The sequence below is a fragment of the Megalobrama amblycephala genome, linkage group LG12 (assembly GCF_018812025.1).
Source record: "Megalobrama amblycephala isolate DHTTF-2021 linkage group LG12, ASM1881202v1, whole genome shotgun sequence".
In the NCBI taxonomy this organism is placed as follows: domain Eukaryota; kingdom Metazoa; phylum Chordata; class Actinopteri; order Cypriniformes; family Xenocyprididae; genus Megalobrama; species Megalobrama amblycephala.
The window spans coordinates 2,824,632-2,841,313 of NC_063055.1; the positions used below are offsets into that span (position 1 = coordinate 2,824,632).

A 16,682-nucleotide genomic window follows, 5' to 3' on the forward strand; every position below is an offset into this window, starting at 1 on the left:
TTTTCCTGCAAAAAATGTCTGGACATCCTTTAAACAAAATCAATTTCCTGTTGAGAAGCAAAATTGTGTACAATATTAAGACTTGTTTTTAGAGTTTAGTTTGACATTTGTAGTGATTTCTCAAATGTAGCAGATTATTTCATTAACCTGAATCAGCACTAGACTTCATCAAGCAGATCTCAGGCTGTTATTGAGGCTTTGTGAATGATTGACAGGTGTATTTAGGTATCACGTGCATGAGGACGGATTAGTCTCAGTGAGTGGTGGTCGGTCAAGCTGACACAATCCATTGATGGAGCATCTGGTGGAGGTTAAGTCAGAGTTGGTAAGAAGGTTACACCACGCGCCCATCTGCCTGGTGGAGGTGATAGTGAGGACGAAAGCCCCTTTATGCCACTGGAATCGCAGTCTAAATCTCCAGTTACACGTCAGATGTGTATGTTCAGTAGTGCTGTCATACGCTGCACTCGTCCTGAACGTCTCTTCAGGCCCCTGCAGCTCTCATCTGAGATTTTGGTGACATTAACCCAGGCATTTGAGTAAGGGTTCATCAAGTCTCATACACAGGCTTCACTCGTTTGAAGTTTCTTTAAGAGGCTTTAGGATGAATCTTCTATACTCTCTTCACTTACTCTTACTTTGTGACGCAGTAGATGGTGTGGTATAGAGAATAAATCTCCAGCTGGTTAGACTAACAGGGATTCCCTAAACAATGTTCAAATTCATGAGAGAATTTGATTTGAATTGGCCACAACACACAAGTTGAACTGGAATTTGAATGGGAAAGACAAGAGGAGATTCAATACGAAAATATGGGAAATTAAATATTCTTCCACCCTGATGATGATATATAAAATGATGTAGGTGATATTTCAAACATCTATCTATCTATCTATCTATCTATCTATCTATCTATCTATCTATCTATCTATCTATCTATCTATCTATCTATCTATCTACGTTCGTTCGTTCGTTCGTTCGTTCAATCTATCATTTGTTCTATATCTATCTATCTACCTATTGTTCTATCTATCATTCTATCATTTGTTTGTTCGTTTGTTCTCTCTATCTATCATTCTATCTATCTGTCTATCTATCTATCTATCTATCTATCTATCTATCTATCTATCTATCTATCTATCTATCAATTGATCGTTCTATCATTCTATCATTTGTTCGTTAGTTCTATCTATCGATCTATCTATCGATCTATCATTCGATCTATCGTTCGACCTATCTATCTATCTATCAATTGTTCATTCGTTCTATCTATCGTTTTATCATTTGTTCGTTCTATCGATCGATCTATCTTTCTATCTATCTATCTATCTATCATTTGTTCATTCGTTCTATCTATCGATCTATCGTTCTATCTATCTACGTACGTACATACATTCGATCAATCTATCATTCTATCGTTCTATCATTTGTTTGTTTGTTCTATCTATCGACCTATCATTCTACTTATCTTTCTATCTATTGATTGATCTATTGATCGATTGTTCTATCTATCGTTCTATCATTTGTTCATTCGTTCGTTCTCTCTATCATTCTATCTATCGATCGTTCTATCTATTGATTGATCTATCATTCTATCATTCTATCATTTGTTCGTTAGTTCTATCTATCGATCTATCTATCGATCTATCATTCGATCTATCGTTCGACCTATCTATCAATTGTTCATTCGTTCTATCTATCATTTTATCATTTGTTCGTTCTATCGATCGATCGATCTATCTTTCTATCTATCTATCTATCGTTTGTTCATTCGTTCTATCTATCGATCTATCGTTCTATCTATCTATCTATCTATCTATCTATCTACGTACGTACATACATTCGTTCATTCGATCAATCTATCATTCTATCGTTCTATCATTTGTTTGTTTGTTCTATCTATCGACCTATCGTTCTATTTATCATTCTATCTATCTATTGATTGATCTATTGATCGATTGTTCTATCTATCGTTCTATCATTCTATCATTTGTTCGTTCGTTCTCTCTATCTATCTATCTATCTATCGATCAATCTATCTATCGATCGATCTATTGTTCTATCATTCTATCATTTGTTCATTCATTCTATCTATCGATCTATCTATCGTTCGTTCATTCGTTCTATCATTCTATCTATCTATCTATCTCTATCTATCTATCAATCATTTGTTTGTTCGTTCTATCTATCATTCTATCATTTTGTTCATTTTTTCTATCTATCTATCGACCTATCGTGCTATCATTCTATCTATCTATTGATTGATCTATCGATGGATCGTTCTATCATTCTATCTATCTATCGTTCTATCTATCGTTCTATCATTTGTTCGTTTATTCCTCTGTCTATCTATCGCTCTATCTATCTATCGTTCGTTCATTCTATCTATCATTCTATCATTTGTTTGTTTATTCCTCTATCTATCTATCATTCGTTCTATCATTTATTTATTCATTCTATCTATCTTTCTATCTATCTAACTATCTAAATCAACATTCACAGTTTATCTTTATATTCTTTTTTTTAACTCGTATGCTGCATTTATATTAATTTCTTCATTTTATTTCTTCTTGCATTCATTGCAATTCTACCTTTGCTACCTAAATTCATATTTGGAATATTAAATTTAGAATTAAACTGGGACTTTCTCAGATCAGTTTTGACTGGTGCACAATCCTGCTTTACACAACTGGAATGTGAGAAAGTACATAAAAACATCCCACACACTTGACCTTTGACCTCAGGTTGCTCCAGTCTAGGGCACAGGTGTCAAACTCAGTTCCTGGAGGGCCACAGCCCAGCAGAGTTTAGTTCCATCCCTCATTCAGCTAATCAAGTCCTTCAGGCTTATTTGAAAGCTACAGGTGTGTTTGTTGGAGCAGGGTTGGAACTAAACTCAACAGGACTGCGGCAGTTTGACACCCCTACTCTAGGCTGACTGTCCCCGCAGTGTGTGTATGCAAGTCATCTTTGTATAGAAACATCTGCTAATGATGACAGCTTTTTGGTTTGTACCCACAGGTCTGTTCTGCACTGTCACGTCTGAAGTGTGTCTGTCATCTCCATGCCAAAACAACGGCACCTGCGTACCTACCTTGGGCGGCTACCAGTGTGTCTGCCGTCTCACGCCGCCTATATATGCAGGAGTAAACTGTGAGCTTTTATACGACCCGTGTGAACGTGCAGACTGTCCCTCCACATGCATCGGCACTCCAGGAATGGAGAACTACACCTGTCTGTGTCCCGACGGGTTTGACGGACCCAACTGCACCCAGAACATCAACGAATGTGAGAGCAGCCCCTGCACGGGGGTCAAGAGCTACTGCGTGGATGGAGTTAACGGATATTCCTGCCACTGTCCCAGCGGATACAGCGGGGACGACTGCAGGACGAAGGTGCGAGACTGTGCGGATGACCCGTGCTACAATAACGCCACCTGCGTGTGGGCACCAGACGGGTACGAGTGCCGGTGTGCCGCAGGCTTTCGGGGTCAAAACTGTGAAGAAGACATCGATGAGTGTGTGTCGCAGCCCTGCAGGAACGGCGCCATCTGTCAGGACGGTGTTGATGTGTATCACTGCTACTGTGTACCTGGTTTTCAAGGATACCACTGTGACATTGACATCAACGAGTGCGCATCCCAACCCTGTGAGAACAACGGGACGTGCATCAACGGGAAGGACCGCTACATCTGCGAGTGTCTCATTGGGTTTACAGGTGAGGACTGTCACATATACTGTGGCTGTACAGTGGTAATCTAGATAATTTAATTGTTCTTCAATATACACTACCAGTGAAAAGTTATTATTATTATTATTTTTATTTTGCAACAAATCATGAAGACAATAAACAAAATAATCGGTTATAAAATAAGATGGCTATAATACATGAGAGTCTGAAATAAACTAAAACATATTTCACAGGATTTCACTATAGAAGAGTCTGCTCATTCTTTATGAATATATTTTATATTTTAAAACAATAATAAAGTCATCAATATGTATGAGAATTATATAGTGACAAAAAAAAAATCTTGAACAAATAAAAACATTCTTATATTTGAGTTTATTTGGACAATCATTTAGCCTACTTTACTGCAAATATTTATTTATTTATTTATAATTATTTTGAAATGTTTTTATATTTTAGTTTCTTTGATATTCTCTCTAACGACTTCATTGCTAATATTTATTTATAATAATTCTTTTGAAATATTTTTATATTTGAGTTTCTTTGAAAATACTCTCAGCCAACTTTACTGCATTTATTTATTTATTATTTTGAAATATTTTTATATTTGAGTTTCTTTGATATTCTTTAAGCCAACTTTACTGCATTTTATTTATTTATTTATATAATTATTATTTTGAAATTTTTTTATATTTGAGTTTCTTTGAGCATGATCTCAGCCAACTTTACTGCATTTATTTATAATTAATATTTTGAAATATTTTTATATTTGAGTTTCTTTAATATTCTTTCAGCCAACTTTACTGCATTTTATTCATTTATTTATTTATTTATTTATTTATTATTTTGAAATGTTTTTATATTTGAGTTTCTTTAAACATGATCTCAGCCAACTTTGCTGCATTTATTTATAATTATTATTTTGAAATATTTTTATATTTGAGTTTCTTTGATATTCTTTCAGCCGACTTTACTGCATTTTTATTTATTTATTTATTTATTTATTTATTATTTTGAGTTTCTTTGATATTCTTTCAGCCGACTTTACTGCATTTTTATTTATTTATTTATTTATTTATTATTTTGAGTTTCTTTGATATTCTTTCAGCCAACTTTACTGCATTTTTATTTATTTATTTATTTATTATTTTGAGTTTCTTTGATATTCTTTCAGCCGACTTTACTGCATTTTATTTATTTATTTATATAATTATTATTTTGAAATGTTTTTATATTTGAGTTTCTTTGAACATGATCTCAGCCAACTTTACTGCATTTATTTATAATTAATATTTTGAAATATTTTTATATTTGAGTTTCTTTGATATTCTTTCAGCCGACTTTACTGCATTTTTTATTTATTTATTTATTATTTTGAGTTTCTTTGATATTCTCTCAGCCGACTTCATTGCAAATATTTATTATTTTGAAATAATTTTTATATTTCAGTTTCTTTGAACATCCTCTCAGCATTTACTGCATTTATTTATTTATAATCATTCTTTTATAATATTGCTATATTAGAGCTTCATTGGACATTCTCTCAGCCGACTTTACTGGAAATATTAATTAATTAATTAATTAATTAATTAAATAAAATGTAAATGCAAATAAAACCTATTTATTTATTTATTTATAATAATTTAACAAAATGTATATTTGATTTACTTTGGACATTCTCTCAGTTGATTAATTATTTAATTTATTATATATTTATTTCTATAATTATTATTTTATTAAAATATTAGTTTTATAAAGTAAATTCTATTCATAGACCATTTATAGCAATTTCAGACATTTAAGCAAAAAAAGTTTTTGAACGGCATCTAAAAAGATATTAAAAAGATCATGCAAAAAGTTGTCCAAATTTGACTGCTCCCAGCGTATACTGAATGATTACCATACTCATACTGCACCATTAGAAGATACACAATGTCCTAAAAAGTGTGTTTATGTTATATTGTAAACCAGTACACCTCAGTCTGTGTGTTGAATCGTCCTGCAGGACTGAACTGTGAAGTTGACATAGATGAATGTGAGGCGGATCCCTGTCAGAACGGCGCCACCTGCCACGATCACGTGGGTCTGTACACCTGTGAGTGTGTGCCGGGATACGAGGGCATTAACTGTGAGCTGGACATCAACGAGTGTGAAAGTTCACCCTGCCAACATGGAGGGATGTGTCTGGATATGGTCAACAGGTGAGTGTATTTGATCAATCTGAGGTTCGTCATCTGATTGGTTGAATTCTACAGGATCAATTAATATGCAAATTAGTCCCCGCCTCCACTCAATCACAGCAGCTCGGATCCACTCGCTCAAATGTAGTAAACGCTACACGATGGCAATATTGCTTAAATTCAGCCTTATATGTTTGAACCAGAAACTCATTCAAAATGGCCGGTTTCAAACCAAGTTTTTCAGACTATCTGCAGTTTTAAGGAGAAAATACTCATCAATGCATATTAAAAACAACACATAGACATATAAACAACATTAAAAACACTAAAACATGGATGCTGATGTACAGATGTTTGTCCTTTAAAACAGTGCAAACCACAGCTAGTGTGTAAAATGATATTTTGATGGTGTTTTCGTCACTCATCAGACTGTGTTCTGAATCACAGCTATGAGTGTGACTGCAGCGGCACTGGATTCATGGGCTCTGTCTGTGAAGAAGACATCCCCGAGTGTGTGTCGGACCCCTGTCAGCATGGCGCCACCTGCCAGGAAGGAGTTAACCAGTATACCTGCCTCTGCTGGCCAGGTAACGTCTTTAATTTAACCTATTCATCTTAACTTTGTATTTATTTATGCATTCAGATGCTCATTTTATTGCATTACAGTAATAATGTCTCAGAATTATAGTGTGATAAAAGCAATGCTCTTCTTCAGTGATGATCTTTTACACCACACTGCCACCTAGAGAAACATAGAGGCCATTGCAAAGAAAACCATAAGATCCAAATGGATGGATGTATTTTGTATATAGTGTATATATATGAAATGCATGGTTTTATTAAAGTAGATGTCTGTAAAATAAGTCACATTGTGTCAAAAATGCATTGTTGACAGAAAAAAACACTCGAAAATGATATAAACTTGTATTAGTTCCTCACTCCACAACACATCTGGTATTCATAAATAAAGCAATATAAGTATAAAACAAACAAATTATAGTGGGATTTATTATAAACAACATTTATTATAAACGCCATGCCTAAACAAATTTATTTAAAGAGGATCTATGATTCTTTTTTCCATGTTCATCTTTCTTTAGTGTGTAATGTTGCTGTTTGAGCATGAAAAAGCTCCTCCAGCAGGAGTTATTCTCTAAGTGTCACTGTTTCTGAACTCCCTGAAACGCCTCCATTGTAGTCTTGAGATTTCTTCTGGGAACAAACACGTCACAATACTCCTCATTTAAATAATTAATATTCAGAATAAAGGGGCGGGGCCTGGTTGAGTTGGTTAGAATGTGTTGAAACTGGTGGCTATGGAAAGGGGCGGGACATTTCCCAAACATACTCGTAGCGCTTGACCAATCACAACACACTGCTCCAGTTGACCAATCAGAGCACATTATGCTTTTAAAAGGGAGGGGCTTCATAGAGACAGAAACTAAACAGAGCGTTAATGACAGACTGGGAAGAGAGGAGCTGCAACAATGGAGAATATGGATTGAATGTTTATTATATTTCAGATAAATGCTGTTCTTTCGAACTTTATATTCATCAAATAACTGTTTTCAACATTGATAATAAAAAATATTATGATGATAATGATAATGATAATAAAAAATGTTTCTTGAGCAGCAAATCAGCATATTAGAATGATTTCTGAAGGATCATGTGACACTGAAGACTGGAGTAATGATGCTGAAAATTCAGCTTTGATCACTGGATATAAATTGCATTTTAAAATTTATTCAAATAGAAAACTGTTATTTTAAATTATAAAACTATTTCACAATTTTACTGTTTTTACTGTATTTTTGACCAAATAGATGAAGCCTTTGTGAGCAGAAGAGACTTCTTTTAAAAACATTAAAAAATCTTACCGTCCAAAAACTTTTGACTGGTAGTATGTGTATATATATATATATATGTGTTTTAAAATATTAATAAAACTAACAGTGATATGAAGTCAGCTCTCCTCGAGTTTACTCAGAGTTTCTTATGTTATTTATTTCAGGCTATGAAGGTGAGAACTGTGAGCTTGACGTGGATGAGTGTGACGCGCGGCCGTGTGAAAATGACGGCGAATGTTTCCAGAGATCCGACTCCAGACACTACAGAGTTTTGCCAGAACTGGACCGTGAGTTCAGCTACGAGAGCGCAGCTGGATTCCTGTGCCACTGCCGCACTGGATTCACAGGTGAGAAACACTGCTGCTGGCTGCTCAGAGACTCAAAGAGCTGCTGGTGACACGAGCGTCTCTGTTTTTCAGGTGAAAACTGTTCAGTTAACGTGAACGAATGCGAGTCTGCGCCGTGTGAAAACGGAGGCACCTGTGAAGATCTCGTCAATGCATTTCAGTGCTCGTGTCCTCCGGGGTTCACAGGTGTGTAATGTGTTCCCTTATCTTTTTCTTTAAAAAATCTAAATAATGAAAATATATCCAAGTGCTAAATGCACAACATTTAGGCAAAAAAAACCCTATACACACAATTCACTGCAGTTTCCAGCTGAAATGAACACTATAGTGCCATTAAAACATCAAGAACATTTATTCCTTTTTACACATTCTTGATTACAGGTGCAGATTATCACATAAAGCCTCATCCTTTCTCAGATGACCTCAAAACACTTTTACCATGATTTGCAAACGTGATTTGCATCACGTAACCAGCTCCATATCTGTGGCTTTTCTGACGTACTGAACTTGCTCGTACAGCTACACTGCAAAAAATGATTTTCTTCTTCAGTATTTTTCTCGTTTTCCATTACAAATATCTAAACATCCTTAAATCAAGATACATTTACTTGAGAAGCAAAATGACGTAAGGTAACAAGTGTTGTTTTTTGGAATAATTAAATGACTGACCAAAATGTAGTAGATAGTTCACCCAAAAATATATTCTGTTCTGATGTTTTGAAGAATGTTGGTAACCAGTTTCTGATCCTCACTGACTTCCATAGTGGTCGATAAGTGGACCAGCAAGTGTTTGGTCATATTTTTTCATTAAACAAGGGATAGTTCACCCAAAAATGAAAATGATCCCATGATTTACTCACCCTCAAGTCATCCTAGGTGTATATGACTGTCTTCTTTCAGATGAACACAAGTGAAGTATTCTGGCTCTTCCAAGGTTTATAATGGGAGTGAATAGTAACTGAGGTTTTGAAGCCCAAAAAAGCACATCCATCCATCATAAAAGTAATCCATGCGACTCAAGGGGGGTTTTGTGAGAAAAATATCCATAATTATAATTTTATAAAGTATATTAAATGGCTTCCGGTAACAGCCTTGGCTTCTGGTGAACTAATCCTTTAAGTAATTTTGCTTCTTAAGTGAATGTATTCTAATTTAAAGGTGCAATATGTAAGAATTTTGCAGTAAAATATCCAAAAACCACTAGGCCAGTGTTATATATTTTCTTCACTTGAGTACTTACAATATCCCAAATGTTTGCAACGATTTGTAAATCGTGAGAAAATTGAAATTTTAACCAAGGCTGCGGGACGTGTGAGGAGTCGCCTGTCAATGGCGTCATACCCGCGTTACCCTCGGTTTCCGGTTTATTTTGTAGAAACCATGGAAACACCAAAGACTCTTTAATATTTACATGTTTTAATAGACAAGGGAACAACTGTTTTGATATATTTATAGACAGAAAACTAATTATTGTTATATAGCTCAACATGTTTAGTCTTATTGTTTAAATCTAATTTTCTTGATGTTTTGCGAGTCTCATGCTTTACCACGCCTCAGAGAAAAACACTATTTTGTGAAGTAGCTAACATAGCATAATCAGATGCAGCTTTATTTTTAGTAACAGTAAAACAGCATTTTCTCCATCATACAATACGTTTTAAAATTAATTGCATGATATTTATCAACACAAGTCATCCAGCATTTAATATGATATTGTAAAATCGATCTATCTTACTGCAGTGTGTAACAGTGTCTCACAGCAGCCGCCGAGCGAACGCACAGAGTAACGTTATAACATCATTTTCAACACTCTCAAATGTATCTAATATGATAAACAGAGCTGCGTTACCTCATACTCATGACCGGAAAAGCGGAAGCGGCGCTGGCGACTGTGTCATAATAAAAGTCCCGCTGCTCGTGAGGCGTGTGTTGATCAATCGCTCCAGCTCCTCGTTCAGCTCCACAACACTCGCTCCTGCTCTGGTTCACACTACAGTAACGTTAATAATCACATCCATGAACATGATTTCATCCCAAGTCCTGTTCCTATTCTTTTGCACCGGCTGTGAGGTGGAGATCACATGTCCCAAGATTCCGCTCTCAAACTTGCTGTCATCAAGCTACGCCTTTGTTTTGAATAGGCCTCTAGCGACCTCTAGCGGACATAAATCTTACATATTGCACCTTTAAGAATGTTCTGATATTTTTACTGGAAAACAAGGGGAAAATACTGAGGAAGAAAATCATTTTTTGCAGTTGCGATGTGGAGCATTTGGATACGAGTCCCGTGAAACATGAGTCATGATAAAAGAGCTCAAAGATTAAAATGTCAACCATGCTTCAGCAAATGTGTTTTTATCTCATATTTGCTTTTGTTAACACTATCAGTTATGTTTGGTGTAGGTGGATCGTTATTTTTAGGCACGTTTTGCCAGTGAGCCTGGGTTGTAAATGCAAAACATAACTATTTTTTGATTGTATTTGTGAGTAAATAAATAAAACGAATGGAAAACAAGCTCAGTCAGTAGAGCATAGTGCTAGAAACACCAAAGGCATTGGCTTAAACCACAAAGAAAACAGAAAAACCTGACAAAATCACCTAGTTTCTAAGTCATGATGTGGAGTTTTAGTTCACAACAGCTTGCATATGCTAAAAAGCAAATCTGACCATGTGTAAAAATATATAGTTAGATATTCAATCAAGATTATTTTACACTAATAAATAAAAAATTTAGGACTCCCACCTTGGTTTTAATCACAGAGATCTTGTTCGAAATCATAGACATGATGCAACTCAGAGACTTTAAGAAAACAAATCCTGTTGTAATGGTGTTTCAGCTTCAGTTTGAGTGTCTGCTGACGCTTACAGGAGAGCTGCTTAAGAGAAGAAAAACAAACACCCACAGCTTGACTAATAACTTCAGGATGCCAGATTTCAGCAGTCTAGTTTCGTTTAGTTCAGTGATCATTTTCCAGAGAATAATTAAATTCTGATAGCTTGTATTAAAGGGGACCCATTTTTACAAGAGGTAATTTAAGTCTCAGGTGTCAAATGTCTAATAGATCGTTTTCTAAACGCACTTATCTGAAGCACACACACAGACAGCCGGCTGTCAGACGTCAAGTCTCGTGAGTAACATCTCTTTCACATTTGTTGTGTTTAAACTGTCAAATACACACAAGGTTCTTGTTCACCGTTGTTGCTTGCGAAAACAAAATGGCGGCGCCGTGGGTGGAAACGTGCAGATTAAGGGGCGGTAATATTATAACAAGATCACTAGAGGAGCGAAATCTGAGCAACTCGTTTGTTTTCACATGCTTGCAGAGAAAGGTTTGCCAAAACAAAGTTACTGGGTTGACCTTTTTCATGCTTTCTGGATTAGTAGATGTACCGATTATAGCACTTAAACATGGAAAAAGTCAGATTTTCATAATATAAAATAATTCAGTGAGAACAGTTTAGCAGACTACTAACATAAAATGCACATGCAAATATCAGCGGTCACTCTTTCTCCCAATAATATATCTTAGTAAGATGATATTAAATGCTTAGTTTTATGATCAAAGCTCAAAAATCAAATATTGACTACTTAATCAGCTATTAATATTTGGTTGGTCCTCTCTTGTTTTTGCATGTGTTCATAATTTCTGGCCAAAAATGATTATTATTATTATTGTGTTATTATCACAAATAAATCAATTGACTCCAAGCACAACTATGCAATATGCTTACAAAATCTTAAACGATATTTGAATAAAGGAGGTTTTCCTAGGCTGGTCATCACGGCTGTACTGTATATAATGTGTAGTGTTTATAAATCTGTTGAGATTTGAAAAGTCGTGTAGTGCGTTCCAGGCTTTCCAGGCCTAAAATCATCCCACACGGACACGGACTCACATCACATCTCCAGTAATGAGTTGGCATGGAAAGTGATCGCTCACGCCGGCCGGGCAGACAGACATTCCTGATGTCAGCACTGACAGGAGCCAGCTGGGAAGGGAGGGGAAGCTCTGTGGATTATTATCCCGGCAGGGCAGCTCATCCTTCGCAATCACTCCTGGACGCTTGGTACCGAGAGGTCGGTCGGCTGTGGGTGTGCGCTTATGAAGCTAGAAAGAAAGGAGCACTGGGAGAAGTAGGAAAAAACTGTAGGACGTCTGCATTGGAAACTGTCACTTCTGTGTCAGTGTCTGCTGCGGCTCGTCTTGTTGAGGAGAGAGACTCCGGCCTGGACGTTTGGCAGGATGAGAGGACTAATAGTGAAAGTCATTTGCAGTGGGCTGCTTCTCCTGACAGGTAAAGTGTCGGAGCTTTCTGAAAGTCTGCAGGATCTCGGCATTAATGTCGAATTAACCTGAGGAGGGCTCGTAATTCTCCTGGCCATGAAGATCGACTGCTTCCTTCCTTTGAAATAAAGTGTGCGGTTCTTCTGGAATTTATGATGAATATCAGATATAAACTGTAGAGCTGAAAACCACAAATAAAGACGCTTTCTGTTCACTGCAACAAGTGATTTTCTCACTCAGTATTTTTGTTTTGTATTCCAGTACAAATATGTACAATGACATATGAGAAGAAATCTTGTTTTTGTGGGGGGAAACGCATCAAAATATAGAGAGTTTATGCTTTAAAAAAGAAAAAGAAAAAATCTTGTCATGACGTCATTCCCCCCCTTTGAATTAAGTGCATTTTTTTTGTTAAATTTTATTTTTGATGAACTTCTCCAGAAAACAGGACTCTTATTTTGAGTCATTTTGCATATCTTTATTTAAGAATTTTGATATTTATGCGACTGGGGTCAGAAAAATAAACTTATTTTCCCTTTGCATTACATTTTTCAGAAAACAAGACTCTTATTTTATTGTATTGCATGTCAAGTAATTGTACGTTGATTTAAGAATTTAGATATTTGTACTGAAATCTACCGTAAAAAAATACTCTCCATGTCTGCTTTAGGTTTGTATTGTTCTAGTTTACTCTTAAAATTCAGTATTGTGGTATTGCTAACATTGTTGGTTGTTTTTTTTTTCATATGCATGATAACATCATCATATGCATGATAAATTTAACAGTAGTGCAACTTTTTGCATTCTGCATAACGTGCTAAAATTGAGTTATCAAGTCAGTATCATTAGTATATAGTGCTTTTCACAATACACGTTGTTTCCAAGCAGCTTCTCAATTATCTCAGTTTCATGTTTAATATTTCCAGGAAATGCAAAATATATTACAAGCAACTACTAGAACCCTTTAACAGTTTGCACTGGCAGACATTGATTACGATAACTCGCAGGAATGGTTGCATAATAAGCAGACCTCTTCAGTTGTGTGCTGGTGAACTTTCAGTGTATAGTTTGGTTGTATTTACTGGTGCAATATTATTATTCACAGCAGTATTTAACAGTATGCTATACAGACTAAATAAACTTCAGTTAAGTTGAAGTAACTGTTCTAAACATATGCCGGCATGCCAATCCCTTTACCAGGATTACATTACTAAAAGGCTTAAAGTAAATGCAATTAAAAGTCAATTTATTTGCTTTTATCTGATTTTATTCTGTAAGTAATTGATTAAGGTTTCTGCTTAAAGTCAGGAAGTCTTAAATTTTCTTAATTTGTTTAATATAATTAGTTTTCTACACAGGATCTCTAAAATCATCACATAAATAAGTTGCATAGGGCTGCACAATTCATCCAAATAAAACTGGAATCATGATATGGCTTATTGTGAATATCAATTTAATTAAATAAATATATGCATTGCATGTTTCAAAATGAAGCGTGGCACTGTATTCTTACATGTTAGCAGCTCATGATCCACGGTCCATGGTTTAACATCTAAAAATGAAGAAATTAATACAGTAAATTACTAATATTAGTATTGTAATTTTACAGTTGAAGTGTAAGATAAAAAATGATATTTTTATATTTAAATATTATATTAAGTTTACTTAAAATATTTTTTATTTTAGTGAAATATTAATATTTCTTACAATAGTAATTGTAACAATAGTTACAATAGTAATATTTCTTATTTTTGTTTAGTATTGTATATTTTTATGTATTATTATTATTATTATCACTAACAACAATAATTATTATTATATTTTTATTTTATATTTTTATATTATATTACTTAAATACTCATTTTTAATTTTAAAGTGAATTACTACAATAGAAATATTTCTTATTTTTATTTAGTATTATTGTGTATTTTTGTATTGTTCTTATTATAGACAACAACAAGAACAACAATAATAATAAAACGTATTATTACGTTTTATATTATTATTATATTTTTATATTATATTACTTAAATACTAATTTTTTATTTTACAGTGAAATATTACAATAGAAATATTTCTTTTTTTTAGTATTATTGTATATTTTATGGATAGGCAATAAAGCTTTTTGAATTGAATTGAATGTATTATTATTATATAAAAAAGATTAATAATAATAAAATGTAATATTGTAATTTTGTTATATTTATATTATTATATAATATTATGTAAATACTCATTTTTTTATTTTACAGTGAAATATTACAATAGGAATAGTACTTATTATAGTATTATCATTATTATATTATCAACAACAACAATAATAAAGATAATAATAAAAATTATTATTATATTTTTGTATTTATATATGTATTTTTATATTACTTAAATACTTAGTTTTTATTTTACAGTGAAATATTACAATAGTAATCTTTCTTATTTTTATTATTATTTTTTATTTAGTATTTATTGTATATTTTATGTATTATTATTAGCAATAGTAATTCTTCTTCTTCTTCTTCTTCTTCTTATTATTATTATTATTATTATTATTATTATTATTATTTTATAGTCATACTGATATATAATCACAAAATTTTTGCCAAACTGTGCAGCACTACAAACAAGCAGAGCAAACCAGAATGTAAAATTTTAAATCACAATTTTGATCAGAAAAATTGTAATTCGATTTTTTGATTTTCCCTGAATCGTGCAGCCCTAATGTTGCACATAAAAAGCTTTTGAATAAGACTAAAGTTTATTCATCTTGAATGTCTGTGCCTAAAGCATCAGATGACCTCTGTCTCTGTAATCCCCCTGCAGGTGTTGTGTGTGAGATTAACGTGGACGAGTGTGAGAGCGACCCGTGTCAGAACGGAGCCCTTTGTAAGGACGCCATTAATGACTACATATGTTCCTGTCCACCTCCTGCGCCGGACCAGCTGCCCTGGGGCGGCCGTGACTGTGACGTCACATTGACCGGCTGTGTGGACGACCCCTGCCAGAACGGCGCCACCTGTGTGCCATCATTGCATGAAGATGAGCATCGACACACCTGCAGATGCCCTTCTGGTTTTCATGGTGACACATGCGAAACCTCCACCACCTTCTCCATGACAGGAGGAGGATATCTGGTCGTGGAGGTTCCTCACCGCAACAGGACCCGCAGGCAGGCGGGATCGCAAAGGCCGAGCGTCCAGCTGCGGTTCAGGACGACCTTGCCGGATGTAATTCTCTTCTACCGGGGAAGCCAAGAGCACTTTTTCATACTGGAGCTAATTGGTGGAAATCTTCTCTCCAGAGCCGAATCGGGAGATTTGAAGCTCGCTGTGCAGTTAAGCGGGGATTTCAATGATGGACTCTGGTGTGAAGTCTCTGTTAGTGTGGATGAGAGACTGACTCTGACCCTGCTGTCAGAGAACAGGACAGCTGAGGATGGAGGTCACAACCAGCTTCTGTCCTTCCAGCCGCACGGTTTGGAGAAAGCGTACATCGGCGGGGTTCCACCGGAATACTTGAACAACACGGAGACCAGGATGGGATTCGTCGGCTGTTTTGAGGATCTGCTCGTGGATTCTCAGCTGGTTCTTCCTCAGAACTTCAGCTCAGAGCCGGATGTGCAGATGGGCTGCGAGAGGAGGGAACGGTGCCGTCCGGACCCCTGCTCTGAGCGGGGTCACTGCGTGGATCTGTGGACCGACTACATGTGCCACTGCCGCAGGCCATTTTATGGACACAACTGTTCAGAAGGTGAGCTTTCTTTTTGAATGATTAAATTATGTGCCAATGATTATATCAGGCATAACATTATGAGCACTGACAGGTGAAGTGAATAACACTGATCATCTCTTCATCACTGCACCTGATATAGTAGGCAGCAAGTGAACATTGCGTCCTCAAAGTTGATGTGTTAGAAGCAGGAAAAATGGGCAAGCGTAAGGATTTGAGCAAATTTGACAAGGACCAAATTGTGATGGCTAGACGACTGGGTCAGAGCATCTCCAAAACTGCAGCTCTTGTTGGGTGTTCCCGGTCTGCAGTGGTCACTGTCTATCAAAAGTGCTCCAAAGAAGGAACAGCGGTGAAATGGCAACAGGATCATGGGCGGCCAAGGTGGGGAGCGAAGGCTGGCCCGTGTGGTCCGATCCAACAGACGAGCTACTGTAGATCAAATTGCTCAAGAAGTTAATGCTGGTTCTGATAGAAAGGTGTCAGAATACACAGTGCATCACAGTTTGTTGCGTATGGAGCTGCATAGCTGCAGACCAGTCAAGGTGCCCATGCTGACCCCTGTCCACCGCCGAAAGCGCCAACAGTGACACGTGAGCATC

The 16,682-nt window shown here is 35.6% G+C and overlaps 1 protein-coding gene across 1 annotated transcript in view; it reads left to right on the forward strand.

Annotated features, from left to right (window-relative positions):
* Positions 1-16,682, forward strand: part of crb2b (crumbs cell polarity complex component 2b) — a 36,867-nt gene that overhangs the window by 10,003 nt on the left and 10,182 nt on the right. The window contains exons 2-7 of the mRNA XM_048210632.1: positions 3,022-3,717; positions 5,696-5,891; positions 6,318-6,457; positions 7,885-8,067; positions 8,140-8,253; positions 15,175-16,101. Coding sequence (XP_048066589.1) covers positions 3,022-3,717; positions 5,696-5,891; positions 6,318-6,457; positions 7,885-8,067; positions 8,140-8,253; positions 15,175-16,101 — 2,256 coding nt within the window. The remainder of the gene's footprint in view (positions 1-3,021; positions 3,718-5,695; positions 5,892-6,317; positions 6,458-7,884; positions 8,068-8,139; positions 8,254-15,174; positions 16,102-16,682) is intronic.